The sequence below is a fragment of the Prionailurus bengalensis genome, chromosome X (genome assembly GCF_016509475.1).
Source record: "Prionailurus bengalensis isolate Pbe53 chromosome X, Fcat_Pben_1.1_paternal_pri, whole genome shotgun sequence".
NCBI classification, from domain to species: Eukaryota; Metazoa; Chordata; class Mammalia; order Carnivora; family Felidae; genus Prionailurus; species Prionailurus bengalensis.
Window position 1 is genome coordinate 88,875,106 of NC_057361.1, and position 26,552 is coordinate 88,901,657.

The window sequence follows — 26,552 nt, forward strand, 5'->3', positions numbered from 1 at the left end:
GTGACCTGGCTGAAGTCGGACGCTTAACCGACTGCGCCACCCAGGCACCCCTCTATTAGGTATTTCTTTTTTTTAAAGTTTATTTCTTTTGAGAGAAAGAGAGAGAGAGCAAGCAGGGGAGGAGCAGAGAGTGAGGGAGAAAGAGAATCCCAAGCAGCCTTGGTGCTGCTAGCTCAGAGCTCGATGTGGGGCTCTATCTCATGAACCATGAGATCAAGACGTGAGCCAAAATGAAGAGTCAGATGCTTAACCAACTGAGCCACCTAGGCGCCCTTCCATTAGGTATTTCTGTTGGCATTACCTTTACATTTCTAAATAGCATCGTTATATTGCTATTTTCTTCAAATTTAGACATTAACAATTGACTTCTACAAATCTGGAAATTTTTCAGCCATCATTTCTTCAAGTATTTTTTTTATGCTGCCTTCTTCTCTTATGCAGATTCCAATTACATGTATATTAGGCTGCTTGAAGTAGTTATCAGCTCACTGATGTGTTGTTCATATTTTAGCCATTTTTTTCCTCTGTGTATTTCATTTATTTCTAATGATATGTCTTGGAATTCACTAACCTTTTCTTCTGTAATGCCTAATCTGCCATTTATCTCTCTAGTGTATTTTTCATCTCAGATATTATTGTTTTCATCTGCAGAAGTTCGGTTTGGGTCTTTGTTTATCATCCATATCTCTACTTAACATATTTAGCCTTTCCTCTAGCTTTTGAACATATGGAACAACACTAATTCAAAAAGATATATGTACCCCTATGTTTATTGCATTATTTACAATAGCCAAGCTATAAAAGCAACATGACTGTCCATTGATAGATGAACGGATGAAGATGTGGTACACACACACACACACACACACACACACACACACACACGATGGAATATTACACAGCCATAGAAAGGATGAGATCTTGCCATTTGTGACAACATGGATGGACCTCGAGGGTTTAATGCTAAGTGAAATAATTCAGACTGAGAAAGACAAATACCATGTGATTTCACTCATATATGGAATCTAAAAAAAAACAAAACAAATGAATAAACAAACAAAAAGCAGAATGAAACCTATAAATATGGAGAACAAACTGATGGTTGCCAAGGGAAAGTGGGTGGGAGATGGACAAAATGAGTGAGGGGGAATAGGAGATACAGGCTTCCAGTTATGGAATGAATAAGTCATGAGAATAAAAGGCACAGTATAGGGCCTATAAGTCAAAGATATTGTAATAGGGTTGAATGGTGACAGATGGTAGCAACACTTGTGGTGAGCACAGCATAACGTATAGACTTGTCAAATCACTATGTTGTATACCTCAGACTAATGTAATGTTTTGTGTCAGCTGTACTCAAAATCATTAAATCAAAATCATTAAAATCAAAACATGGACAAAACATGGAATACAGTTATCATAACTGTTACAATATCTAGTTCTAACATCTGTGTCAGTTCTAGGTCAGTTTCAATTGATTGCTTTGTCTCCTCATTATGGGTTGTATTTTCTTCCTTCTTTTCCTATCTGATAATTTTTGACTGGATGTCAGACATTATGAATTTTATTAGGTGCCATATATTATACTTCTATAAATATTCTTTTTTAATTTTTAAAAATCTTTTAATGTTTATTTTTGAGAGAGACAGAGACAGAGAGTGAGCAGGGGAGGGGCAGAGACAGGGAGACACAGAATCTGAAGCAGGCTCCAGGCTCTGAACTGTCAGCACAGAGCCCAATGCGGGGCTCAAACCTACGAACTGTGAGATCATGACCTGAGCTGAAGTTGGATGCTTTACCGACCAAGCCACCCAGGCGCCCCTCTATAAATGTTCTTAAGCTTTGTTCTAGGACACAGTTAAGTCACTTGAAAATAGCTTGATCCCTTGGGTCTTGCTTTTAAGATTTGTTCATTGGAATCAGAGCAGTGTTTAGTCTAAGGGGAATTTTTCCACACTAGTGAGGCAAGATGTTTCTGAGTACTCTGACGAGTGCACCATGCATCATGAGATTTTCCAGCTTGGCTATTGGGAACAGACACCATTCCTGGCCTGTTGTAAGCACCAAGGATTGTTCCCTTTCATCTTTTTTTTTTTTTTTTTTTTTGGTGCTGTTTCCTTGGCCTTGGGCAGTTTCCTCATGTGCATGTGTCAATTAGTATTTAGTTGAATACTTAAAGGGGAACCTTCAGAAGGTCTCCAGAATTCTCTCTGTGCAGCATTCTCCTCTCTGGTACTCTGCCCTGTAAACTCCAGCTCACTTAGTCTCCCGAACTCTCTGTGTTCTTTTATTAAAAATTTTTTAACGTTTATTTTCAAGAGAGAGAGACAGAGAAAGAGAGAGACAGAGAGACACACACAGAATCCAAAGCAGGCTGTAGGCTCTGAGCTGTCAGCAGAGAGCCCAACACGGGGCTTGAACCAGTGAACCATGAGATCATGACCTAAGCCAAAGTTGGACACTTAACCGGCAGAGCCACACAGGCACCCCTCAGTGTTCTTAACTAGGGATTCTGGATTTCCCCTTCATGTACCATTTTACCCTTTTAATATTGTTGGAACAATTTTTTTCCCATAGTTTTCTAAGAAAGAGTACATGGGATGTAAATTTTTGAGACCTTTTTGTTTCAAAAATATTTAAAATTTATTATCACATTTTATAGGCTGGAAATAAGTTTCCCTTATAATTTTGAAGCCATAGCTCTGTTGTATCCTAATTTCCAGTGTTGGGTTGAGAAGTTCACTGCTATTTTGATTCCTGACCTTTAAATATGATTTATATTTTAAAATATGAAGCTTTTAAGGTCTTATCTTTAACCCAGTTTTTCTGAAATTTCTCCAGGATATGCCTTGGTGTTGGTCTTTTATCCATCACTTTTGTTGGACATGAAATACTCTTTCCAATCTGAAGACTAGTGACTTTTCATTCTGGGAGATTTTCTTATATTATTCACTAATAATTTCCTCCCATTTATTTTCTCTCTTCTCTGTTTCTGGGACTCTAATTAGTCAGGTGTTGGACACTCTAGATTTTCTGCTTTAAAATATTTTCTATTTTTAAAAAAATGTTAATTTACTTATTTGAGAGAGAGAGCTAGAGAGAGAGCGAGAGAGAGAGCGAGAGAGAGAGCGAGAGAGAGCGCACATGCATAAGTTGGGGAGGGGCAGAGAGAGTGGGAGACACAGAATTTGAAGCAGGCTCCAGGCTCCAAGCTATCAGCACAGAGCCTGATGTGGGGCTTGAATGCATAAACTGTGAGATCTTGACCTGAGCCAAAGTCAGACACTTAACCGACTGTGCCACCCAGGTGCCCCTTTTCTTTACTATTTTTTACAACATTGTCTTCTTGTTCTATTATCTAAGATGTTTCCTTAATTTTTCATCCAATTCTTCTATTAAAATTTTAACTTCAGGGGCGCCTGGGTGGCTCAGTCAGTTAAGCATCTGACTTTGGCTCAGGTCATGATCTTGAGGTTGCTGTTTGAGCCCCACGTCGGGCTCTGTGTAGACAGCTCAGAGCCTGGAGCTTGGTTTGGATTCTGTGTCTCTGTCTCTGCCCCTCCCCTGCTCATGCTTTGTTTCTCTCTCTGTCTTTCTTTCTCCCAAAAATAAACATAAAAAAATAAAATTTTAATTTCAGCCTTCCTATTTTCATTTATAAGTGCTCTTTCTTGATCTTGTTTCCTTTTCTTTTCTTTTCTTTTCTTTCTTTCTTTCTTTCTTTCTTTCTTTCTTTCTTTCTTTCTTTCTTTCTTTCTTTCTTTTTTTTCATTCTGTCCTTGCTTTGTGTTGCAAGCTTCTTGTTTATCTTCCTGGAGATATGAGTGAACATTTAAAAAGCTTCTTCTAAATTCTGCATTGTTTTGGTTTCCTCCAAGTGCCTTTTCTCTATTAGTTTGTTTCACTTTCTGACTTTCCCTAAATGTATGATAATCTTTTGCCTTCCTGTTTGAATTTAAGCACTAGAAGATGACTAGAAGATCCGAAGGGATGGGAACAGTCTGTTGCTTGGTGAATTTCACTGTAGAATAATAAGGTGGCATGCCAGATTTTGACTGAGGGGACCCAAGTGTTAGGTCTGTAGGTGTTTTGTCTTCAGTGGGTCAGTTTTCCCTGGAAGGAATCCACCAATCTCCTGCTTCTGGTGGGAGATGAGGGAGGGGTCTAACTAAGCCTGGCTGCTATCATTCTAGGAGCCAAGCAGGGAAAGGTTGCTAGGGGTTTTAAGACTGCTTTTAGTACAGCGGAAAGTAAACTTCACATTTCCTGCCAGGATAAGGAAGGAGTAGTCTCTGATTCAGTGGATCCAGGGTCTAGCTGCTCTTCATACAAACTTCCAACTGTCTGTGGCACAACATCAGCTTGCTGTTGTTGGCTTCCTGACCCAGCTTTCTCTGGTCTGTTGTTGGGTACCACTCATCCATCCCTTTCTAGCTTCCCAACGTTTGTTGACAGTCTTTTACTTGCTGGCATGTCTTTTTCCATTCTCATTGTTTTTGTGGGTTTATGACATTTTATTCTTTGACTGTAATCTCAGTGGTATTTCATGAGAGCCGAGATGAACATAAATTTAAACCACTGTATTTAATCATCCTTGCTCACCCTTCAATTCTCCAAAATATCTTCTGCCATTACCACACTATTGTAAGTGTTCTTTTCCAGGTCACCAAATGAATACCTTGCTGCTAAATATAATAGACATTCCTTTGTATTCCCATACTGTTTCATCTTACTTAATCACGCAGTAGCACTTGTCCCTACTGACGATTTTTACTTAAATTTCTCTGCCCTTAGCTTCCATAAACACTCCTGGTTTCCTCCCTACCTATGCGGTTTCTTTTGCCTTTGTGAGCAGATCTCCTTTGACCTATTCCTTTAATGCTAGTGTTCTTTATGATTCTTGTTTTAGGCCATTCTCTTCTCTCTTGAGAATTATCTGCCCAGCCTAAATATCTTCATCGATGGTTTCTCATAGGGTCTGAAATTCTTCCTCACCAATAATAATTGTAATATATTAAGGACCAAGATTTCAGTTAAAGTCAAATTTTAGCTAGGAGAGTATTCCTTCTCCCTTACAAATGACACTTATTATATTGTCCTTAATGGAGGTCAGAGCCTTGAGAGACAGGTAACGTTGTTTTGCTTAAAGTATTAGACATAGAAACACAAACAGACACACACTTACATATACCCCAATGCCATTTTTACTCACCCTTCCAGCCACTGTTAATATTTGGGAGTATAGTATCCCAATATTTATATTTAATATGTATTTCACAAACATAAGGTCATGTTGTATATACTTCATTATACCCTACATTTGAAACTTAACAATATATCATGAACTTGTCCCTGTCATTGGATTTATTTATTTATTTATTTATTCATTTATTCATTTATTTTGAGAGAGCATGCAAGTGAGGGAAAGGGCAGAGAGAGAGGGAGAGAGAGAATCCCAAGCAGGCTCTGCACCATCAGCGTGAAGCCTGATGCCAGGCTCAAACTCACAAACTGTGAGATCGTGACCTGAGCCGAAGTCAGACGCTCAACTGAGGCAGCCAGGTGTCCCCTTGTCATTGGATAGTATCATATAACCTGATTTTCAGTGACCTCATAGTATCTCATCTTTTGATGTGTAGTAACACATTACTTAGTTCAGTCCCCATGGTTAGACAATTAGGTTACATATAGTGTATTGCGTGCCCTTAAACAGTTGCATCTTTGCATATACCTCAATTATTTCCTTAGTAAAAACTTTATGAAGTAAAACTGTGGTGTCAGAGAATATTTGCGTTTTAAACTATTTGGGTATTTAATGCTAAATTGATCTTCCAAAATTTGTTGTCAATTTCAGTCCTGGTAAAATATGGAGGCATTACCTAATATAGGCATAAAAAGCTCCTATATTGTCATTAGTTATAATCTTAAATGCTATCTCATTTTATCTTACATTTATTTGATTCCTCAGGTAGTTGAGCTTTTAAATATATTTGTTGGCTACTTATTTTCATGTTGTATGAATTGATTTTCTGTCTTATTTGTCTACACTCTTGTCACTACTTTCCTTTCTGATCACCTTAAAATCTGCTCTGCCTCCAATTTTGACCCCTTCCAGTCCATTACTGCAGCCAGAGTACTCTACTTGAAACATAAATTTGAGCATCACTCTGCCTAAAAAGGCTTCAGTGGCCCACATTGCTCTCCGGGTAAAGTGTAAAGTTTGTAACATGACCTACAAGGCTCTGCGTGACTTTGCTAATTCTCCAGCCTTCGGGCAAGAGAGAACACACACACATCCATGTAGTCTTTGCTTACCTAACTCCTACTCATCGTGTAGGTCATTGCTTACCATAAACTTCCTCTGGGGAGAGTTCCCTTAGTGCCCAAGTCCTTGTCAGGTGGATCTTGTGTATGTTACACTCCCTTTGTAGCAGCACTTCTATTGTCTATTTAATGTCTTTCTCCTCTATGAACTGTGAACTTTGTGAAGGCAAGGACCACAGCTGTGTATCTCCAGTGCTTAGCACAGTGCCTGGAACATTAGTTGTGCTCAGTAAGTATTGCATGGATGGATGGATGGATGGATGGATGGATGGATGGAAGAAAGAAGATTGGGGAGGTCAGGAATAAATTTCATGAGCCAATTTTCTACCTTAACTCTTGCCCTAAAGAGGTTGTTTTCTTCTTACTCATCAAATCCTGGAAGAATAGCCTAAAGAGTGAGACTTTAAGATTATACTGGGTTAGCCTTTCATTTGTTTATGCTGGCCTGCAGTTTATTCCTAAAACATCTATTTCACAAACAACCAAGAGCTATTGTTGGCAGAAGTATAGCAAGGTACACGTGCATGAGGATATATATATTTGTTTAACTCCTCAACCCCTTACAACTAATTCATCATAAAAGTTTCCCCTCTGGTCTTTTTACATCCAGTGCCTCTTCCCTTCATTCTACCTGCGTATTGTTGCCAAGTTCATGTTTCTTTCCATTGTGTCATTTGCATGCTCAAGAATCTTCATTGGCTCCAATTCAGAAGGTCTGTCACAGAGCCTCAACATGTATGTTTTGGTCAAAACTCCCCCAAGATAATTATGATGTGTAGTCATGGTTAAGAATTGCTGAAGCACATAAAAATTTACCTTAATTTAAAAAAAATGGTCTAAATTGGTTCAGGGTATAAAGTTTAGAATCCGATGAACATGGATTAAGTTATATTTCTTTTTTTCTGACTTTTCCTGGTTGTGTGACCTTGGGCAAGTTACTTAACCTTTCTATGTGTCCTTTTCATGTACAAAATGGAAATAACATTTACTACACAGGATTATAGTAAGAAGTAAATTAATCAATGTATGTAAAGTACATGCATGATCTCTTCTACCTACTAAATGCTCAATAAATGTTAGAAGCTGTGTTGCTATTAATCATTCCACTATTCACTCAACAATTATTGATTTGCTATGTGTCCAATACTCTGTTATGAACTGTGGAAGATATAAGAGGTACAAAATACCTGCTCTTGAGATGCATCAAACTAGCTGGGGAGTTAAAGCCAGCATAGCATTATATAATAATAATAAATAATAATAAAATTAAACATAAATGTTATAAAAGATCAAATAATGTACAGTATTTAAGTGAAGGCTGTAATTCAGCCCCAGCATGCTGGCTTATTGATTAGCATAAAAAAATAAAAAAATAGAGGGGGTGGCAAAAAAAATCTCTCAAACTGCTCTTACCAAGCTTTCAGAGGTCTAGTTTTGATGCTGCCTGCCAGATGGAAAATGATGCAGAGGAGGAAAAATCCTGTATTTACTTCTCAAAATTAAGACAGGATGGGGGAGTGCATTTGAGGGGTGAACATATGTGAATAAATATGGTATAACCCTTAATTGGTTCCTGATGATTAAAATGTAAATGGTTTCCACTGGAAAAGCATAGATATGATATTTTTCACTTAATGAATCAAGCCCTACAAGTCCTTTATTTTCTTCTTGTTGAACCAGAAATCAAACATTGGATAAAGGTTGCACACCTATTTTGATGTATATTGATGTACTTTTCTCTTTTCCAGGGTCGCTATGGCAACAGCATCTTCTCAAGTTCTGATTCCAGACATCAATTTTAACGATGCCTTTGAAAACTTTGCTTTAGATTTTTCCAGAGAAAAGAAACTGCTGGAGGGGCTAGATTATTTAACAGGTGTGAAAATACTGTGGTTTCCTTCCTGTTTAAATGCTTTTCTTTTGGTGTTCTCTTACTTTAAGATAATCAGAAAAGAGCAATATTTATAATGAAAATGCTTTTATAAACTTTAAGACAATTCATGTATCTTTTTAGATAGAATAAACTTTAGTTCACGTAACAGAAAAGGAGATGATGTGTGAAATATTTCTGGGGGCACATGGGTATACCATTATACTTAGAAGTAAAGAAAAAGCAAGACGTTGCTGATGGATTTCTCCTTACGAGCCTATCAGTAATATATTGTTGCTTGTTACTGAGGGAGTTAGAACTCAGGTGGCAATTATGGAATATTAAAGAATCTCCTGCATAGCGATAGGTACCATTCAAATGTTTTTTTTTTATTTTTTTTCAACGTTTATTTATTTTTTGGGACAGAGAGAGACAGAGCATGAATGGGGGAGGGGCAGAGAGAGAGGGAGACACAGAATCGGAAACAGGCTCCAGGCTCTGAGCCATCAGCCCAGAGCCCGACGCGGGGCTCGAACTCACAGACCGCGAGATCGTGACCTGGCTGAAGTCGGACGCTTAACCGACTGCGCCACCCAGGTGCCCCTCAAATGGTTTTAAGGAAATTTAGAAACTAGCAGATTAGGAAGAAAAATGTAAGAAATATCTGGCTTGCACACAATTCTAGGAAATGAGGGGTGCATCCAGCCTATGAAAAATGCTGGATACCTTCAGGATTAATGAATGACCATTTCATGAGAAAAATATACACATACAATAGACTTGCATTTGTCATTATTTTGGCTAATATATTAAAGTAACTGTCATTTACTGAACATCTCCTTTATGCCAGACACTGTATATTAATTTTATATTATAAATATGTACAACCAATCTATGAGGTAATTATCATCCCTTATTTTACAGATGAAGCAACTCATATTAATTTGCACTTGGCTATACTGCCAACAGTCTATAATAAAACTTATTTGAAAATAAAAAGCAATAGGCCAAAGGTCATGCAGTAAGAAAACCATTTGACCACTTTGCTCTAATATCTACATATGTGTTGGTACAGGCAGAGTAGACATCCGGGCAATCAGTTCAATACCTTAGGCTTATATCTTTGCCTAAAATGTCTCTGTCACTGAAGCAGAAGCGGTTTGGGGAAATTTGAAGTCTTAGCACTTGGCTTCAGGTTGTTCAGGATATGCTATCTAAAGCTTCTTATTAAGATAGCCTCCTCTCTATGAGGTGTAGAGTTGGGCAGCGAGGGTAACAATTGTTAAACTTGCAGAATGGAGAGCGTGCTTTCCTTTACCTTCTTTTCCACCTTTCCTTACAGCCCCAAACCCACCATCTATCCGAGAGGAACTCTGTACTGCCTCCCATGACACCATTACAGTCCACTGGATCTCGGATGATGAGTTCAGCATCAGCTCCTATGAGCTTCAGTACACCATATTCACTGGCCAGGCTAACTTCATCAGTAAGTCATGGTGTAGTTGGGGCCTGTGGCCAGAGATAAGGAAATGTAAGGAAGCAGTAAGCTGCTCAAGATTGGCCGGGGCGCCACGAGGCAAGTGTTTGTAAGACATGTTAGGTTGTTTAGCACAGTGTTTCGTAGACAGTGCAAACTCCCCCAGTGCATTGCAAAGACCTTATTGATGGGTGACAAGCAAGTTGTGTATTTCCTTGCTGGGCAGTCACTGGGGCCACTCCCATTTGTTTATGTAATCCTTAAGCCTTTCCTCAGTTAATTCATGTCACTCCACTCTCCCCAGTCAGAACACAGCTCAGAATTCATTCCTGGGTAGCTAAGCCACCATCATTGCTGATCCTCTGTGTGTGAACATCTCTCTCCTTGACTCTTCTTCCACTTCATTATCATGGTAAAATATGCTATGTTCAAAGACTACTACTTCCTTTAACGCACCTATTTGTATCGGTGACTATAGCGACAAGCCTCCTGCCTCTGTCACTGTACCCCTTGTCCCTTTCCTCCAAGAATTATACCAAATACAAAAATGTGTCAGCAGGCCACAAGATGAAAGATGGTCAAAAAGCAGTCATTGGGCTCCCATTCTATGGTTTCTCCTCCTGATGAATTGGAGCAAGACATGGCAGAGTAGAAACCTGACGCATCGATTGCCAGACTGAAGGGGGCCAGCTGCAAGTTCCCCTCCATGTGCTGGGGAGAACTGGAAAGCAGAATTAAAACTGAATTCCAGGCTGGAACAGATTCCCACCCTAAGGTTGCATCCACACAGCTGCAAATTAGTATTTTCTTTGACCTCTGTGCTTGTGCTTCTGTGTCTGACTTCACAGGGAGAGGAGTTTTTCCAATGAAACCCTCCCAATAGGCTTCCCTTTTTGGTTGTGTGACAATTCTGGGCCACATGCTGGGGTGGGGAGATGAGAACACATTGGGGGTCAAATTTCTAAAAACACTTGCCTCGTGCAGCTCCAACCTAAGCCACTTGGCCTGGGTAGCTGTATTCCTAGGTATTTTTTCCAGGTGGTGGAGTCACAAACTCTAAGGCCTCCCTGACATGCTTTTCTGCACTTGTCTCTACTGCTCTGGAATGGCTTACAGCCAACAACTGTGCTCCTCCTTCCTGAGATGGGGAGAGCGGTGGTCTCCTGGGAGTTGAGAAATAAGTCCAAGAAGTGACAAAGATCCAAAGGCTGTCCTCCTTATTTTCAAAGATATATCGTCCTCCATGAAGAAGAGCTTAATGGACAATTCTTTTTTTTTTTTTTTTTTTTTTTTTTTTTATTTATTTTTTATTTTTTTTTAAATTTTTTTTTTTCTTCAACATTTATTTTTGGGACACAGAGACACAGAGCATGAATGGGGGAGGGTCAGAGAGAGAGGGAGACACAGAATCGGAAACAGGCTCCAGGCTCTGAGCCATCAGCCCAGAGCCCGACGCGGGGCTCGAACTCCCGGACCGCGAGATCGTGACCTGGCTGAAGTCGGACGCTTAACCGACTGCGCCACCCAGGCGCCCCTTAATGGACAATTCTTAATAACAATAGGATCATAGCACCTTAGAATTGGAAGGAAACTTAGATGTCATTTAAGCTAATCTTCAATTTTGCCAGTCACCCAGTAGATGATTGTCCTGTCTCTACTCGAACATTTCCAGTGATGAGTAGCTCACTTCTAACAAAATAACTCATTCAGTTGTTGTGCAGCTATGAATAATTGTCAGTGCGTCCCTAGAAAAGGCCCAACTCTCCCTCCTAGTAACTAATGACAATGATAATGTGTACGTGCATTATGCTTTGTCATTTACAAACACTCCCACTTAGTCTTCATGAGTTCTTCCTTAACCATATGAAAGAGTTGATATTAATTCTGTTTTATAGATGAAGAAGCTGAGGTTCAAGATAAATGAGTTGCCCAAGGTCACAGAGCTACAAACTGATGGAGTCAAGATTTGAACCTGAGCCTGTCAGACTTTAATCTTAATGTTTTCTTGAATTAAATCCACAGCTACCAATTTGTCCTAGTCTTGCCCCTTTATGCCTCACTAGTAAACCTAATCCATCTGTCACATGACAGTTCTTCAGATCATTTTACGTAGCTCTCATATATGTCCCTTCTAAATTTTCTCTTTTCCAGACTTAAATATCCTCAGGTCTTTGAATCGCTCCTCATGTGACCTGGTTTCAGACCCTTTACCATCACGGTATCCTTTTTAGGAATACACCCATGTTTGTCAGAGTGTTTTATACAACATGCTGTCAAAAAAGTGAAAACAGTACTCCAGAAGTGGTCTGACCACCACGGAGGTTAGCTGGATTATTTGTCTTATACATTAGCTGATGACCCCTGCCCCAAACCTTTTTATTCCAGTAGTCACATTGCCTGTGTTGACTCCTGAGCATGTAGTCAGCTGAAATCCCTAGGTATTTCAAAATCTTGTTCCTATACAGTTGATTGTCTAAACTGAAATACAACACCTTGAGTACATCCCTATTACATTTTGTCTGGTTAGCTGTGACTCCACATTCAAACCTGCCAAAATCCTTTTAAATCCAGTTTCTGCCTTCCCAGCCTGCCTTCTATGTCTTCTTCCAATCATAAACAGAAAAATGGGATAGGGCAGGGACAAGTGCAGAGCCCTGAGCAAAATTTTGTCTGGCAATGGGCAGATAAGATGAAACAATTTTACTGGGAATACATATTCAGGAAGATTCAAGGTCTCAGTCCTACCTGTTGGTCTGGCCTGCCCCTGTTCTGCTGCTGTTGATTGAACTTGGACTCTGAGAGATGCTTTTCCCTTGAGGTTTTTCCACATTTTCTCTTTTCTTAGACCACTTTATTTACATGTAGTCAACATACAAAAAAGTTGTCCATCAACAGATCAATGGATAAAGAAAATGTGGTATATCCATACAATAAAATATAATTCAGCCTTTAAAAAGAAGGAGATTCTGCCATGTGTGACAACATGCGTGAACCCGGAGGGCATTTTGCTAAGTGAAATAAGCCAGACACAGAAGGACAAATACTACATGATACCATTTATATGAGGAATCTTAAAATAGTCCAACTCCACATTTTCTTTAACCAGAAATGTCTTCCTTGTTGGTTAGTATTTTGTCTGGAGAAATAGTCCCCTTATTTTTTTTTCAGCTTTCTCCCTTCATTTCTAACTATCTCCCCACCTCATCTAAGATTTGGGATGGTCACAAGCCAATGATGTTTCAGATGATGCTGTTAGCTGAATTCAAACAGATGTTTAGCTGACTGTATTCCCCATTACTGTATATCTTTTCTCCTTTTCAGTTTCGTGATTTGCATTATGAAAGCACTGGCTATACTCTGTCTGGCCAGGCAGTCTGTAACAAACTGCCACAAAGATAAAACTTCTATTTCCTCTCCTTTTCATTTACATGCAAATGTTCTCCACTACACATTTACACTTGGCTTCATGGATTTCCATATTGTTGTCTTTCCCTTTGGAACAAGGTGTATATTTCCATTACCATAATTCAGTCATAAACCCCATCTCACCAAGTCTCGGTGATACCCAGAGAATCCTATATTTACCTTTTTAAAATGTAGAACTGGTTTTGAAATTACAGAAAAGTTGTAAGAATAGCACAAAGAATGCCTGTAAACTCTTTACCCAGATTCATCCACTTGTCAACATCCACTTTTCAACATGTTATTTCATTTCCTTTATCATTTGCTAACATTCCCTATCTCTCTCTATATATTTCTGAACCATTTGAGAGTAAATTGCATACATCATGACCTTTTACTCCTAAATTCTTCTGTGTAGGTTTTGTAAGAATAAGGAAACTCTTACCTAACCACAGTACAGTTATCAACTTCAAGAGATTTGATACAGTACTTTTCTTGATCCACTATTCATATTCCAATTTTGACAGTTGACCCAATAGTATCCTTTATAATGTGAAGGACCCAATATTGTCCTTTAGAGTCAAGGATCAGGTATTGCATTTAATGTCATATCTGTAGCCTCCTTTATTTTTTTTAATTTTATTAAAATTTTTTTAAAGTTTATTTTTGAGAGAGAGAGAGACAGAGCATGATTTGGGGAGGGCCAGAGAGAGAGGGAGACACAGGATCCGAAGCAGGCTCCAGGCTCTGAGCTGTCAGCACGGAGCCCAATGCAGGATTCTAACCCATGAACCATGAGACCATGACCTGAGCCGAAGTCAGACATTTAACTGACTGAGCCGCCCAGGCTCCCCTAAATTTTATTTTTAAGTAATCTGTACACCCGACGTGGGGCTCAAACTCACAACCCTAAGACTTAGTCACGCACTCCACCATTTGAGCCAGCCAGGCACCCCTCTGTAGCCTCCTTTAATCTGGAACACTTAGTTTGTCAGTCTTTCTTTGTCTTTAATGACATTGACAGATTTTTTAAATGTCCTTTTATTTCTTTATTATACTATCCCTTATTTTGGGTTTCTCTGAAGTTTCCTCATGATTTATATTCAGACTATGAATTCATTGCTGGAATACCACATGGGACGGGTGTCCTCCTTAGGACATCACATCTCGAGGCGCATCATGTCCACTCGCCCTTCGTTGGTGATGCTAATTTTGTTCAGCGAGTCAAAGGTGTTGCCTGATTTCTTCATCCTGTAGTTACTGCTTTTCCTTTTGCAACTAATGAGCAATCTGTGTGGTGATAACTTTGAAACAAGGAAACTGTCTTGCTTCCTCATCAAACCCATCTCACCCCCACTCCTGTTTTAGCACCAATCAAAACTCCTTGCCTGGTCCAGTCTTTGCTCTGATGATTACAAAATTATAATTTTCCAAAGGAGGATCCCCTCCCACTTTTACAAGTTGACCTTCTACATTCTACTGTAAGCCAAAGCCCCACCCTCTATTTATCTACTTATCAGTATGGCCTCATGAATTCTCTTTTCAATGGTTTATAATTCTTCACTGCCCTTGCTTATTTGGATGCTCAGGTTGTCCAGGTTTAGCCAGTAAGACTTTGAAGCTTACTCCTGGGTTCTTATATTCTGCCATAATTTTCTTGAATACTTCTTTACTTTCTAGTATAACAAAAGATTCTAAGGTCGTATTCACCTTATCCTGCCCCAGCCTTGAAATCAGCCATTTCTCTAAGGAAACTTGGTTCCTTTTAATTGGAGAATGTTATTATAGAATAAGATCTGGATACTAGAAATACACACATATGCCCATGCACATATGCATGTGCACACACATAATGTATATACGCATGTACTTAACATATGTGCACATATGGATGCCCATATACACACACATATATAGAAATCATGAGTTCATACCAATGCCTCCAATTCCAGTCCATGTCCACACATTCTTTGTTGCCTTCCCCCATTTGATATTTTTACATTCCTACTTCCACAATGAGAACCTTGGCTCCCAACAACATCAACACATGTACTCATTTGCTTAATCCCATAATAGATCTAACAGTTCCAGAAGTGCTTTGTCCACGCCACTACAAAAACAAACAATAGTTCAGGATTTGTTTTCAGTTCTCCTCCTGCCCCCATCCTTTTGGTGTGGTTGTTTTTCATTTGAAATGCATTTGGGTTCATTTGCTTCAGTTTGCCTTCAGTTTTGGTCCCTGCTCTTCCCATTCATATTGATTTAATTTTAATTTTCTGAATTTGTGAAACAGCAGTGTGTTTCCAAAAGGGAAACCGATACAAGAAAAAAGTGTATTCAAAGGATTGTCATTCTTGGGTCACCTGGGTGGCTCAGTCGGTTGAGCATCTGACTTTGGCTCAGGGCATGATCTCACAGTCTCATGTTTCGTGAGTTCAAACCCTGTGTCGGGCTCTGTGCTGACAGCTCGCAGCCTGAAGCCTGCTTTGAGTTCTGTGTCTCCCTCTCTTTCTGCCCCTCCGCTGCTTGCATTCTGTCTGTCTGTCTTTCTCTCTCAAAAATAAACATTAAAAAAAAAAGAAGTGTCATTTTCACCCCTATCTTTTTAATCCCCTGCCCTCCCCCATCCCTTGTAGCTAACCAACTACAATATTTTCTGGGTTTTCCTTCCTATTGTTATTGGTGTTTTGTAAACAAGCAGATATATGTATGCTCCCTTATTTGCCCTTCTTCCTTGGAAAAAAAGTGTTGTACTATACATGCATGCTCTTTTGCAATTTGGTTTTTTCAGTTAACAGTAAACCCTGGAAATCACTCCATATCAATTAACAGAGTTCTTCTTCATTCTTTTTTTTAAGCTTATTTAATTAATTAATTTATTTATTCATTTAGATCAGGGGAGGGGCAGAGAAAGAGAGGGAGAGAAAGAATCCCAAGCAGGCTCCACACTGTCATCATGGAGCCTGATGTGAGGCTCGATCTTACAAACCGTGAGATCATGACATGAGCTGAAATTAAGAGTCGGATGCTTAACTGACTGAGCTACCCAGGCACCCCACTCTTCAGTCTTTTTTCATAGCTACATAGTACTTAATTGTGGCATTTGTTTTTTGTTTTGTATTGTTATAAGTATATCTGGAAGACGATTTATTTCCCTTTTTGTATTAAAGTCTAGTGTGCAGTTTATGATTCATATTGTGAATTGGTATATAGCTAACCAGGCCCTCAAACATTATTCCTGGCCCTTATCCTTATTGTCTTTTCCTGAGCATAACTGAGCGTCTTCACCAGTTATTCTTTTTTTTCAACATTTATTTATTTTTGGGACAGAGAGAGACAGAGCATGAACGGGGGAGGGGCAGAGAGAGAGGGAGACACAGAATCGGAAACAGGCTCCAGGCTCCGAGCCATCAGCCCAGAGCCTGACGCGGGGCTCGAACTCACGGACCGCGAGATCGTGACCTGGCTGAAGTCGGACGCTTAACCGACTGCGCCACCCAGGCGCCCCTACACCAGTTATTCTTTTTCTAATATATGTGTTTTCCCTCCTTCATGCTTCTTTTTCTAGTTTTATTTTAGACTTTTTCAACCATCCACCAAATTAATTATAAAACCCTCATGATCAGATCTCTTTCAAACCACTCATGATTACTTTTCATTTTCAACCTCACTAAATCCTTCACTAAGGCTGCATAGAAGTGACTACATTCGCTGTTCATTTTCCTTGCCCATTCCTGTCCATGCTTTGTTAGAATTGTGGTTAAAAAGCAATAAACTGATTGAAAGACAGGTAACAGAAGAGAGAAGCCTAGATAATTCACAAACCAGAACGTCAACCCCTCTTCTACTAACAGCCAAATACATGTTTTTAATTATGTGCATTTTTCTTGGTTTAAGTCAATGTTTATGGTCTAAAGAGTTTCGAAAGCAGAAACCTAGATCTCTGAGCTTGGGAGGGAAGAAGGTTCCAGGCAACAATGTGTTCCTGGACCACCCAACTTCGAATGAATATTGGAACCAGGAAGGAGCAAAAGATGGGTAGTGCCAAGTGGGGAGATGGCAATTTTGCTTTGGTTATCATGCCATCTCCTTGGCTTCCCTATGATACCTCAGAGTCCAGTTAGATTGGGAAGTGAGGGTGAGGATGGGGAGGGTGAGATGAGCCATAAGCCCTGAAAGCTTCACTACCTTGCAGAGACCAAGGAACATTGCTGTCTACCCCATGAGTTGTGACGTAGCGGAGAGAACACTGGCCTAGGGTTAAAGAAACCAGGGTTACACTCTCAGCACCATCACCATCTTTCTGTGGCCTTGGGCAAGTCACCTTCTCTCAATCTTAGCTTCCCTTTGTAAAAGGACAGAAACATGGCATGTAGGTGTCCTTTTGGCTCTGAGATTCCATGTTCCTGCACTGTACACAGGACTGCTCCACCCATATGAGGCTAGACTCAGCTCTCAGGGGATTGGACCTTTGGCGTAAAGATCCAGAGACTCCATAAAAGTGGTGATTCGGTGATTTTTTTTTTTTTTTTGTATAGTGGCCTTTCCTATATTATTGCGCAGAAAATTGAAGCAACCTAAACTTCACTAGTGGTGACATTCAATTGCCTGGCATAAGCCTAGCTCCATGGGAGAAACAAAACAGAAGATATTTATCTCACTGTGTATCCTGGGACTCAAAAGAAAACAAAGTGAAATTAACCTTTCTTTGGTGGTGCGGTGGGGGGGGGAGGCTTTTGATGAATTTTCAGTGTGCTTCTCATCCTATCTCTACTACCTGCTGGTTAATGTCCTTGTCTTTTCCCACCTTACAGGCCTGTATAATTCAGTGGATAGCTGGATGATTGTGCCCAACATTAAACAGAACCACTACACAGTACATGGACTTCAGAGTGGGACGCGCTATATCTTCATTGTTAAAGCCATAAACCAAGCAGGCAGCCGGAACAGTGAACCTACCCGACTAAAAACAAATAGTATGTTATGGTGTTCCCAAAAAGAGAGATCCGTTTTCCCCTCCGTGCCAGGGAGTACATTTAGCCTGAGCAGGTACCCACAGCAGTGCCAGAGAGCAGAGGCACTGGGTAGAGGAGTTTACCATTTTAGTTGATGCTTTGGGCACGGGCTCCGTTGGTGCCCCTGGGGGATATGTGAGTACAAAGATATACACAAAGTATATGTAGTAATAGCTGGTGTTTAAGGAGGATGTTAGTCAAGGCTTTTTCTCTGCACCCCATCCCATGCATGGGGAACAGTTGTGTCAAACGGTACTAATTTGCGATGATCTGGTAGAACCCTTCTGCAGAGAAGCCATACCTCTTAGGAATGCTTCTGGATGCAGGTGACTGAAAATCCAACTAACTTAGCTTAACACATAGTATTTTTTTTCTCTTTCTCACAGCAAGAAGTTGGAACGTAGGCAGTTCAGGACTAGTGTGGCAGCTCGTTCTGTGATGTCGTGAAAGATCCAAACTCCTTCTCCCTTTGTGTACTGGCTTATTGTCACATGATCACAGTATGGCCATTTCAGCCTCCAGATGTCTTATTTCCTTTTAAGAGAGGAAGAGGGGGAAGGGGTTGGTACACATGATGGCTATCCCTTTTACTGGGAAAACGGGCACATTGCAGAAGTGTCCCCAAGCTTGTCTGACTTCTGTTTCCCTCTGCTTCCACCTTGTTAGCCACCCCTAGCAGCAAGAGAGGCTAGGAGCTTGAATATTTACCTTTTTTGGCCTCTATAGTGAAAGTGGGTCACAGAGAAAAAGTAGGGAATGGGTGTTGTGTTCGCCAGCAGTGTCAGCCGCAGACCCATGTCGTATAATACAGCTCTTGCCATATCCAGCAGTTGGCTCCTAGTAACTTGTTTTGTCATATGGTTATAAGGAATCCTCTGTCGCGAGTGATCCTACATGACAAAGGTTTTCTCTGATTGTTGATGATGATGCAACAGTCACTCTGACAAAGTTACCTAATCATATGTTATTTACATCCCAATTGTAAGAGGGTAAAAAGATTGTCATTACTGAGTTGTTTTTGTTTTTTTGTTCTGCCAGCAACCACCTCATCAGTTCCCCTCACTTTGCCTCACCTCAAATGCTCCTTCCCCTAAAACCCACTCAAATCCCAAATCACCCACTGAAATAAAGCAGAGTAAAAAACACATTTGAGAACATGAGACCCTTTTAATTTGATAACATACGAAGTGGGGGGCAGCTTATTCTTATTTTATTGAAAAGGGTGGCTTCAGGCCTACTTCCTTAGTATAATCCAAATAGCACCAACTTGCACTGGCCCACAAATGAGCATGATATCAAGAATCTCCTTGGTAGTGATAGCCCTGAAGGACGAAGATGGAATTCTTAAGTATTTTCTTATGCATTTTTTTTCTACTTTTTTCAGGCCAACCCTTTAAACTAGATCCCAAAATGACTCACAAGAAGTTGAAGATCTCCAATGATGGGTTGCAGATGGAGAAGGATGAAAGCTCTCTGAAGAAGAGCCATACCCCAGAGAGGTTTAGTGGCACAGGGTGCTATGGGGCAGCAGGAAATATATTCATTGACAGTGGCTGCCACTACTGGGAGGTGGTCATGGGTTCCTCAACATGGTGAGTGGATCCCACTTACAGTTTTTTTCTTCTCCTTTCTCCTGCTGTCAGGTTCCTAGGAGATTCAGTTCCATAGCACAAACGTAGTACCAGTATGTCAAGGTTAAAAGGGATGTGATGAAAACCACTCCTAGAAAAATTGGCCAGCTTTAAACAAAAAAATCTTGGGAAATATACTGGGATCACAGCTGGAAATTACTACAGCATTCTAATTGCTGACTTTGTAAAGCTCTAGTGCTATCAACATTATGGATCTAAATGTAAACTGTTTAGTAAATGAAGAAGTTAAGGATACCTGCTTCTATGGGATATTCTTGTATATCCCGTATGGTATCTAGCATAACTCAGATCATTTAAAAAAAATTTTTTTTAGTGTTTATTTATTTTTGAAAGAGAGAGAGAGACAGAGCATGAGCAGGGGAGGAGCAGAGAGAGAGGGAAACACAGAATCCAAAGCAGGGTCCAGGCTCTGAGCTGCCAGCACAGAGCCCGATGCGGGGCTCGAACCCACAAACTGTGAGATCATGACCTGAGCCGAAGTCGGACGCTTAACCGACTGAGCCACCCAGGCTCCCCTAACTCAGATCAAATAATGAATGTTTATTTCTTTCTCCTTTCCACTGTCTCACAGGTATGCAATTGGCATTGCCTACAAATCTGCTCCCAAGAATGAATGGATTGGCAAGAATGCCTCCTCATGGGTCTTCTCTCGGTGCAATAGTAACTTCGTAGTGAGACATAACAACAAAGAAATGCTGGTGGATGTGCCCCCACAGTTGAAGCGTCTGGGTGTCCTTCTGGATTATGACAACAACATGCTGTCTTTCTATGACCCAGCTAACTCTCTCCATCTTCATACTTTTGATGTGACCTTCATTCTTCCAGTTTGTCCAACATTTACAATCTGGAACAAATCCCTAATGATCCTGTCTGGCTTGCCTGCCCCAGATTTTATTGATTACCCTGAGCGGCAGGAATGCAACTGTAGGCCTCAAGAATCCCCTTATGTTTCTGGGATGAAAGCTTGCCATTAAGTTTCAAGAGAGCATAGAATTCACTGGGTCTACAGTTCAGCAGTTCTTCCCCTCCTAAATCTCAGTTAGTGTCCAATATACAAGATAAAAAATAAAGTTCATCTGAAGCATCCAAAATAACTAGGTATTATAGATTTAATTTTTGTGCACTAAAGCTTGTATCTGAATTAATGTGTTGAGTTTCTCTGAGCAAATTTTCCAAGTAGTCTGGGGTCAAGCCATTGGAGGAGAAATCTAGAGAATACTTCTCATCACTGGAGAATTCAAATTTCCTGATGATTTAGGAGTGTAAATGATACTGGAAGGAATTAGGATAATTCTAAGTAAATAATGTAGAAAGATGCTCTGAACGAGGGGCTAGCCAGCAGGAAAGGCGTGTGTGGGATATCAGCCTCTCTAGTACTGGTCAATTTGGCCAAGTAGAATTTTGAAGGATCGGATGATCGCATATTATATGTAGTTTTTGATAAAAACCTACCATCAAGGATTTATTGTAAAGTAAAAACACAAATGTGTATATATAATATACATAAAATGAATAAATATGTATTATATATTCATTTTATAATTATATATACATAATAATTTTTTTATTTGCTCGTTTGAGTGAGAAATATACTGGAAGGGAAAAGAAATTATATCGTCCATTTTTGTCCCCAAAGGGAACATTGAAATCAGGCAACAATTCCCCCCTCTCTCCGTTCATCCCTCCCATTCTCCTTCGTGTCACACACACATGCAATAATGACATAGATGGTGGGAAGAGCTCTAAACTGGAGTAGGAAAGATTGGGGGACAAGACTGCACAATAGCCACTAGCGCTGGATAGAAAATTGATCCAATACAAGCATTATGTGTAGTGCAGTTTCACTGAGGCTGCCTAATGGAAGAGGGTCATCTGAATTGTTAAAAATTCTTCACAGAATATCTCAAAGAAATATAGCTTTATTACTCTGAAGTACATACAGTTACTAGAATTAGGCTAAAAAAAGAGTTGCATAATAATGGATGTTCTTTAGGAACTTTATTTACTTAATCCATGAGAATGGAGTGTTCTAGCTGCAACAACTATTTGCATATAAAGGCACTTGTATTTTCGGATAAAACACTTCCGAAGTGCTTCAGAATGCCTGCGAACAGTCTGTTTTCTTAAACAGGTTAAATAATCATTCCTCTTGCAATCTTGTTTACACTATCCATCTGCTTAGCCAACCCCTCATGGCAAATGCGGTTTGTCATCACTGTTGTTGAGGGGCATCAAGTTTATGGTCTGTGCTTTTGTCACTTCCACTGCGGAGATTGGGGATGTCAGAACCAGAGCTTTCTCCTTCCCAGGAGAAGAGTCTCCAGGCTTCAAGGAGTCTACTTCTTCGGAGCTGTGAAAAGACTACTTTTGTACAAAATGGTAGCTGTAACAAGCCACCAGATTGGAGCCTTGAAACAATGCCAAAACTTCTCCCTTCTTCCTTTCCACTATCTTGGTGGATGTTAATTCATTAATTCATTCAACAAACTACCACGTGCTGGGTACCGCTCTGCTGCCGATATATTGATAAAACACAGTCCCTTGCTGTCAAATGCCTTACTATTCTGTAGGAGAGACAAATAATCTATATAACCCCCCTAAATAACAGCTTTGTATTGTTTTTTTCACCTAACATGGAAAGCAAGACTGATGCAAGTACAGATGGCAGGCTCAAACTTAGGCATCTGGTAGCAAAGTCCGCTTTTTTTGTTTTAAAAAACCGTATGTAATTTCTGCTGATTAGGAAATGAGCAACCTCAGTAAGATCCAGTAGTGCTGGGAAATAGCACTTTGGACTAAAATAATCCTAGTTCTTCTGCCATTTACTAGCGGTGGGACTAGGGTAAGTTACTTCACTTCTCTGAGCCTCTGTTTCCTCTTCCGTAAAATAATACCTACCTCACAAGGCTGTTGCAAAGATTTAAAAAGATAGCACATGTAAACTGCCTAGCATAGCACCTGGCATTTAGTGAAGTGCACAAGGAATATTAACCTCCTCTTCCCAGCCCCAGCCCCATTACACTGTAGTGGTGCTTTACAATGTATGCCTTTCATCTCTAAGTTACTCTGGTCTCTCCTCTAGGGCTTATCCCCCAGTTTTTAAACGCAAGTTATTCCCCACACCCCTTCCTAAAACCTCTCACTGGCTCCCATAGCATTCAGTAGAAGGTCCCATTTACATGGGGTTTGGCTTTTCAGGTCCCTGTTGGCTTTCCTAGCTTCACCTTTTGCCATTTCCCTCCTTACAGTCGTTACTCTGGACAAGGTCAATTACTCACATGGGTTGTTCTCTGGGCCTGGAATGCAGACATTATTGACAGTTTTGATGCCTAGAGTAAACAGGAATTGTTCTTAAATTAAGGGAATAGTGTGAAGATGCTATAAATGCAGAGCACTCCACCTCCGCCTGGACCAATTTCCTCTACCTGATCCTCAGCTCTCCCAAGCTATTCATTTGGGTTTTTTTGTGCCCTTTAGGTTTTGGTGGCCTGGGACAAAGCTTCAACTTCCCCCACCTTATTTTTGACCGTAGCCTAGACTACCTTTCCCCACCCTGACCCCTCTCAACCAAATTAACTCCTGACGCCCTTGCCTGGGGCATGTTCTCTTCTGAGCTTCCGTGGCACCTTTGAGTGTTCCTCCCTTCTCAGCAATAATCACACTGTATAGCGGTGTTTTTCAGTGTGGTCCTCAGGCCACCTGTTAGAGCCACCTTTGGTGTTTGTTAAAACAGTTTATTCCTAGACCCCACTCCTGATCTACTTAATTAGACTATTTGGGCACATAGGTGGAATTTGACATTTTCAACAAGTTCCCAGGTGATTCTGATGCACACAAAAGTCTAATGTATAATGATCATCTTCCCTACTAGACTGTGAATACCTTGAGGGCAGGGACTGTGTCTTTTGTTGTTGTATTTTTAATACTTGGCATGGTGTGTGGAACAGAGTAGCTGCCTAATGTTTATTGAATGAATGTATGAATGAACGAATGAATTATCAAAAGTTTCCTTGTTGTAGTCTGATATCCATACTGGTGTTTGTTATTTCCTGGGCAGAAAAGCTTGGTTACTTCTCCATTTGGGCTATATTGATATTATTTTGCAAATGCCCCAGGACTCATGCATATAAATGAGTGTTGTCTGCCTCAAAAGCCCTTTGGAAGTTAACTTGGGGAATTGTCTAGAGCATGTGGCACCATTCTTTGCAAAAACTTTTCAGTCTTTTTGAACTTCATTCTTTGAAGGTGGATTTAAGTTTTGGTTATAGCCCCAAATCACTCAGAGGTTAGCCTACTGAATAATGTAGGAAATTAAACTGGGCTTGAGGTAAGCAATGAAGTTTCTGAGACAAATAACGGAAAGTGCTTTTCAAGAAACAACATGGTGGCAAAGTATTCAGTGGGGGTGTGGTGAGTCCCAGATACTTCAAGGATTTCCTAGATAATGGCAATGCTAGGGACCATAAGAGAAGCCATTGACTACCTCTAGCTGAACCCAGTCGGACAAAGGGAATAGGACCTGTATTTAACATCTTCAAGGAAGGTGACTTCTTCAGTTTTCATTGTTGTTGCCCTACTCAACCTATTCTCCTACAATCCTTTCTGCTAGCAAATTATTCTTTCTGTCTGCAACTTATGCTTGTTTCCACTTTTTATATTGTCTTACTGAAGAAAGCACAAAAATAATCAAAATAAAATTAAACCTGTTTTAAGAATATGAAAGAAATTTTAATGCCACATTGGAGTTGTGACTACTTGTAAGGATTCCTGCATCTGTATGTGTTTTTATCATGTAATCACATTGTGTAACTTTGGATGCAGTGAAACTCAGATTTCAACAAAACCACTTATATGTTCTTTTCAGCTAAAAATACACTAGGTGAATTTTCTAAGCTTCCATGGTTTACATATTTATATATGACTACCTGGATGGAGCAATCCATGGATGGACTTTTTGATTAGCTCAAATATTTGATACCCTTTCCTCTACAGAATAGAGAATGTGAGGCTGACAGATAAGAACCACTCCCATGCTTCTTTCAATTCCTGAAGCCAATTGCAGCCTCAGAGCCATTGGCTGTATTTGGCCGTGTTATTACAGGTTGGCCAGTTGACTGCCATCAAGTCAGATAAAACTGCCTTTTACAGTCTGGTCGGCCATCTTCAGACATATTCTCTGTTGTTGTTGTTGGCTAGAATATTTATTAGACTAATGTCAGACTATTTTTTATCAAATATTTTAACCCAGGCTTGTTTGTACTGGGAGCTCTGGACCAATAGCGTCTCTTCTAGTGACAGAAATCTGAGCATCTGCAGATTATTACACAGCCTCATCCCTCTAAAATATCCCAGCCCATCCAAAATGCTATATTATGAATTAAATAAATATATATGTATTCATGAGTTCTTGATTGTCTCTCACTGGAGTTTAAATTGGGGGGAACATTGAAATGAAGGTGGCCATGGGCTACTGGAATTATCTAAATGACTTGGGGGAAATCAATTATCATATACTAGGTAGAGATTTGGGCAGAGAAGACCCAGGGGGGGGGGTCTAGAAATTGAGATCCAGTCACGCAGACTGGTTTGAGGAGCTGGCAACAGTCAGGAAGACTAAATAAATGAAGGTCTAAGGCCCAAGGAGACATGCACATTAAGTTTCAGGGATTGAAGCAGAAGGTGGGAATTAAGGAAGAATAAAGAAAATCCCAGTGCTGGAACCTATTGGTTAAGGTCAGAGTAGGGTCAGAAGTGACTTGAAACAGTTTGTCAGACCATGGGCTTATAGAAACTATGGCCCCAAAGCAAGAAGATTAAAATATAAAAGAAGCAAGAATTTGGAGTACCAGGGGCTTAGTGGTTTTACTGGAGAGCAGTCTAGGCGAAGGGCAAATATGGGGCTATTACCCACAGCTAGGATTGCATATGTTTTTTGGGGCTGTAAAGTTTGGAAGTCTGTTTCATACATTAGGCCAGAGAAGATATGGAGCCCTTTATGTTTGCCTACCTAGGAATAGGGTTGGTCCTGGAGTCCCAGTGAAACTGAGCCTGCAGGTGGGGGTGAGGTGGTATATTATAAAGATTAGGAGTAACAGAGGCCAAGTAGGTTGTTACATGGACGTTGGAAATGTATATAGCATAACAGTTAATGAGAATGACTCTCCTCCACTGTGAATTTCCAGGGGTGGAGGATCAAGGTGGCCTTCCTATAATTGTTGGGCACAATATACAAATTCCAATTGTGACTGGCCTGGACTGGTCATTCAAGAGGCATTCACTCTGTCCCCAGTATTCCTCTCATTTCTATGGGGGCATACTAAGATGAAAGAGTATTCGTAACATTTATAATCTAGTGGGGTACCCAATTCAATCGGTCTTCCCAAATAGTTTTTAACCTATAAATGCAAATTGCTCATGGTATCTGAGAAAGGAAGGCATTGGAAGACACGGGTGAGAGTGGCAGCTCTTACCAGACTTGTACATGGGACATACATAGTAAATGCTGACTGAATAGAAGTAGAACTTGATGAGCAGAATAACAAGCAGGCCACCTTGTACACTGTGAAGTTTGTCTTAAGTGAACTTTACACCACCCTCTCAGGCACATAGCTCTGGTCCAGCATTCCCACAACTGCCTCTTTGTAACAGGCAATTTGTTCTAGAAGGCCAGTCTTCAAAGAGAACAATTAGGAGAATTAACAAATTAGCCATCAGTAATGGGCTAGTGGAGGAGTATGGGGAAAATTCACATCCCTTCCAGCTTCTCACTCTAACTCTTCCTTCCTTCTCAGAAAACAAGAAAATGTTAACAA

At 40.2% G+C, this 26,552-nt stretch overlaps 1 protein-coding gene across 5 annotated transcripts in view; it reads left to right on the forward strand.

Moving 5' to 3' along the window:
• The window catches only part of MID2 (midline 2), a 101,278-nt gene extending 76,135 nt beyond the window's left edge, over positions 1-25,143 (forward strand). For 3 of the 5 annotated variants that reach the window (XM_043571137.1, XM_043571133.1, XM_043571134.1), the window contains exons 6-10: positions 8,073-8,200; positions 9,537-9,770; positions 17,888-18,049; positions 19,473-19,680; positions 20,312-25,143. In XM_043571137.1, coding sequence (XP_043427072.1) covers positions 8,073-8,200; positions 9,537-9,770; positions 17,888-18,049; positions 19,473-19,680; positions 20,312-20,714 — 1,135 coding nt within the window. In that variant the 3' untranslated portion in view covers positions 20,715-25,143. The remainder of the gene's footprint in view (positions 1-8,072; positions 8,201-9,536; positions 9,771-17,887; positions 18,050-19,472; positions 19,681-20,311) is intronic. The other 2 variants (XM_043571136.1, XM_043571135.1) reach the window with 1 other exon arrangement.
• The last annotated feature ends 1,409 nt before the right edge of the window (positions 25,144-26,552 follow it).